Source organism: Quercus suber, unplaced genomic scaffold (genome assembly GCF_002906115.3).
Source record: "Quercus suber isolate HL8 unplaced genomic scaffold, Cork oak 2.0 scaffold_304, whole genome shotgun sequence".
NCBI classification, from domain to species: Eukaryota; Viridiplantae; Streptophyta; class Magnoliopsida; order Fagales; family Fagaceae; genus Quercus; species Quercus suber.
This window is the reverse complement of record NW_027069760.1, coordinates 696,352-701,072: the sequence shown is the minus strand read 5'-3', so window position 1 is coordinate 701,072 and position 4,721 is coordinate 696,352. Positions and strand designations below refer to the sequence as shown.

Here is a 4,721-nt window from a genome sequence, read left to right as displayed (position 1 = left end):
ATTACCTAAAAAAATCCTACAAATAGCAAATAGATAGCGTCAATATGGAATCTTTTGAGAACTTATCTAAACTTCGTTGACAAAGAAACAATCTTCTACCTAAATGGGTCTTTTCCTATAGGGCTATAACAGATTTGGACCTAACTCTTACCAAACATAATTCCATTATACCCAGAATAGCTTGTAATTTACAACACAATAGTTAGCAAGAGAATGAATTTATAATGTGCATAACTCAACTTGGGCAGGACTAATTTTTTGCAATTCAATATGATTTTACAACTTAACCTGTTTGGAATCTGCTTATTTTGCTGAATCTAAAAACTTTTTGCTGAAAGTACTGTAGATAAAAGTAAAAGTTAGCTGAAATAGTACAACATAACTAATGAATAGTACCAAAAAGTGCATTGAGGTTCATAAATAATAGCAAAAATAAGTTGAATAGTAAAATAAGCTGGCTTTTTAAGCGGGTGCCAAACGCACACTAAATCTAAAAAAACTGACTTAGATTATTGTTTATTACAAATGCTTTATACATTTCTCTGTGTGAAACTAATCAAGTGAAGCAGGTGCAAAACTTAAAAATAACCCCAATCAATACCATATATATCAAACTTGTTCTCACATGGATCTTCTTGCAAATGCCCCTTGCAACATAATGGTAAAAATGAGCAGAAAAAATTAAGAGATATGGGATTGCCACCACCATTAGCTAAAAGCCGAGAACTATATCCGCCAGCTGTTTTGTTTCTTTGCTTCAAAGGAGGCTCCATCATTAAGCATGTCCTGAGCATCTGTTTCCATTCCAAGCTTTGAGAGGGCAAGTGCTTGCATGTAGAATGCAGTAGGCCACTCAGGCAAGCACACCTGAGCTTGCATTGCATCTCTCAAGGCAAGTTCTGCTTGGCCAGTCATCAAGTATGAGAGGGCTCGCCTCACAAAGATGGTAGCCGAGGGAACAGGCATCATCAATACTGACTGTATAAGAAAAGTGAGTACATAGTAGTTCAAGATGACAAAGATAAAAAAAATTCCTGATCCAAAGATGATACCAAACTTGAAAAGTAAGCATTAGTGGGGAAAGTTAGATACCGAACTTGAAAAGTAAGCATTAGCGGAGAAAGTAACAAGCAGCTAACAAGAGAAGGAAAAATGTAATGGGCAAGGTTTCCACAAGTGAGTGGTGAGAAATTGAGGAAAATTGCTGTCATTATCTTCCTAAGGTAGATATACCAATCTTGAGAAAGTCATTGGTTTCCTCATGAATCACCAAATTGATGATATAATAAAAAAGATACTTAGTATGCGTTTGGGAACCAATTAAAAATTAAAATTATTTTACTATTTAACTTATTTTTGCTACTATTTATAAGCTCCACTGCACTTTTTGGCATTATTCATGGGCTCCACTGTACTATTTCAACTAACTTTTACCTTTATCTACAATACTTTCAGCAATAAGTTGTTAATTTTAGTAAAATAAATGGTATCCAAGCATACCCTTAAGCTTTTTTCCATCGTGTTATAAAAGACAAAAAGGATGTTGAGATTTAGCTTCTGTGGCTGCTATTTTTAGGTGAAAATTCTTTAGATGTATTCTTGACTTTTCCACAAAAAGAATTATGAGAACATACCTTTGAATAATATTCGATAGCATTTTTGAAATCCTTGTCTCTAAATGCAATATCCCCAAACTTCTTGGTGTTCAACATATCTTGCACTTGTTGCGTCCACTCTTGGAATGACAACTGTACAAAGAACATATTTACAGAAAAACTTATCATTAATTATAAAAGATTACTAGTCTTCCAACTATGTAAATTAATACGAAGAAAGATGATTAAAGACTAAAGTATACTAAAATTTTCACAACCATGTAAACTAAGCAGCAGAAGGATAATTGAAAAATCACAGATGTTCAAATTACATGAAAGCAACAATGCTACCACAGTAGTCATGCAAGACAAGAATGAATCTTTCATGAGATGTTACAAACATCAATACTCTTTAATTTTCAAAAGTTGAAAAACCCAAAATTTTGACAATGGCAGGCTGCTTTTGCTTATTTTCTATAATATCTTTCTCTTGACAAATTACAACTGCTTCATTTTCTGTAAGGAAGTGAGAGAAACTCACTTCATTTTCTGCACCTTCTTCATCTTTATAACCTGTTTTAAGCAATATATCATGCACCGCAGTAAGATCCATTCTCACACAAGCCTTTCCAAGGGGCGAAAGCATGGTTGGCAGCACCACCGGCGTCTTTGTTAAACCCAATAGGACATGTGATGCAACCTAGGATTACAAACATGAACAGAAACACCTCATTAAGGCTAAAACACATGCACAGATCAAGCCATCTCAGAATGACATAGTGCACTAGTTGATGTTCAGTTTGGAGACACTAAAAATCTCACCTCTTTCTGCTTTTGGAGCGGTGTTACTGATGAAAGAAGAAATTTGATTTCAGGTCGATCTTTAGCCTCATATTGCAAGCATTTTGAGGCCAGCTCAACCAACTCAGTCGCATCTTCTTCAGCATATTGTCCTTCCAAGGATGAATCCAGCAGCAAGGACAAATTTTTTCCTCTTATCAAATCCAATGCCTGGGGAATAAAATAGAAAGTGATGAGGAAAATGTTGCTTTACCTCGCCGTCATTGACATAGTGTTCATCCAAGCCTTGATCAAAGTCACTTAATTAATTCAAAATTCACATGAGAGAATTAAAAATAATTGTGCACCATCGTAAACAAAATGAAACATTAAAGATTAGTCAATCTTAGGCCTGCTTTATTTGCTAAGAACAAAGAAAGAATAAATTATTAAACAGATAAATAAGTCCCCTAATAGAGAACCAAAATATTTTTCTTGTAAGTACCTTTTATACTACAGACACCAACTGTTGGCATAAATTATGATGACTTATGAAATTCATTATTAATGTAATTATGCTACTCTCTTTTTTATTGGTTCATTTCTTAAAAGTTTTTTTTTTTTTTTTGATAGGTAATAAAAGTTTTATTTTATAGATGTTAGATATTACATATTAGCCTTATTCTTTGGCAACCATGAATATTACCTTCTCATATACAAAGGTTCTGCCCTTTTCTGCTTTTTTATTTTTATTTATTTTTATTTTATATATTTATATATATAATAATTTAAAATAAAGATATTAAATCTTTTATTATCATAACTACATTCATAATGATGGACAAAAATACATGTGGTTGACCATGACTAGTCTATTGAGAATTCATAGCTAACCCCAAAACTTGGGACTAAAGCTTGGTTATTGTTTGTTGTTGCAGTATCCTAGCTACATTCACTGACAATGGAAAGGAGTACCAAGGATTTCTTGTGACAGAATTTTTATCTGCCCATTTTAATAATTCTTAATTATAAGTGAATGATGCCATCACAAATGACCCTTGAGGGGGGTCATTTACAACACAGACATGAAGAATGGATAATTGAAGTGTGGGATACCAGGAAGCATGATATAGCATAGAACAAACAGGATGATATATGGGATAGACTATTCATACATGGCTTGGAGGGATATGCTTTCCACTCAAAAGGTCCAGAAGAACAGTTCCATAACTGTAGACCACACTCTCTGGGATGACCCTGCCTGCAAAAATTCAAAACATCCATATCACATAGTGTTGGAGTACTTAACTTTCAACCACCATCAGCAACAATTTGTATATCATGGCCACAAGTGATGATTCCAACTAATAAGCATATAAAAGGTAAGGGAAAGTATTTAGCACATCCATGATACCAAGACTATTGTGCAAAATATCCTAACTTTATCACCAAGTATTGAATTTTATGAAACTGAAAATTATCAGCACAAATTCAGCATGTTAACGAGGAATATAGTGCACTTTTTACAAATTTTATTCAAATTGTCAAGAAATACCAAAATTAATTTCTCCTTGTTATACAATGAAACTAGCATCAGTACAATTAGACAACAAAGACACTTGCTGAAACCAGATAGATCTCGCTGAAAACAAATTCCTATGGTAATACATTGTATGCCTCTAGAGTGATACTTAATTGAGAATAAGCAAGTACACCATTATCAAGTCTAAGGATTCTTCTCTTCTTGTGGGATTTACCAGACATTTTCTGATTGTCACATTGCTTAACTGGAGGTTCATTGCAGCTTTGTTTTGGATGACTTTTGAGTGCTTGACTTCATGATCTCTTTACTTTAAGAAGAATTTCACATCCTTCTCCTAAGTTTCTGCTAGTAAATCTTTCCTAATTCAATAAATTAACTAGCCTAATTACTAGATGACATATATTGTTGAGAGAGAGAGAGAGTAAATAGAAAAGCCTATAAGTGGACTTCCTATATCCATAAAAATCTATGTGAAATCATATTGATGTACCTGTCCGCAAGAACTCTGGTGGAGTATAAGCCAAGTTAGTGCTATAACTTTTTCCATCTCGGCTATTCTTCATAAGACCAAAACTAGATAATCGCGGGTCACCATCCTGACATAAGAACAAAATTAGGTTTGAGAATACTTCTGTAAAGTTCACTAACACAGTAACACCAATATGACAGCTAGTAAATGAAAAACCGCAAATGTGTTTATCCCAAGATGAAAGAGGCAAACAATAATCAGGTATCATAAGAGTTCAAATTAGCACTCCCAGGAGAGAGCAAGACCCGGAGGGGGGGGGGGGGGGGGGGGGAGA

The 4,721-nt window shown here is 34.2% G+C and overlaps 1 protein-coding gene across 1 annotated transcript in view; it reads right to left on the bottom strand.

The window, feature by feature from the left end:
* Positions 1 to 425: 425 nt before the first annotated feature.
* Positions 426 to 4,721, bottom strand: part of LOC111989252 (serine/threonine-protein kinase BSK2) — an 8,842-nt gene continuing 4,546 nt past the window's right edge. Inside the window, 6 exon segments of the mRNA XM_065782512.1 lie at positions 426 to 978; positions 1,635 to 1,748; positions 2,137 to 2,295; positions 2,418 to 2,606; positions 3,551 to 3,636; positions 4,409 to 4,516. Coding sequence (XP_065638584.1) covers positions 727 to 978; positions 1,635 to 1,748; positions 2,137 to 2,295; positions 2,418 to 2,606; positions 3,551 to 3,636; positions 4,409 to 4,516 — 908 coding nt within the window. The 3' untranslated portion in view covers positions 426 to 726.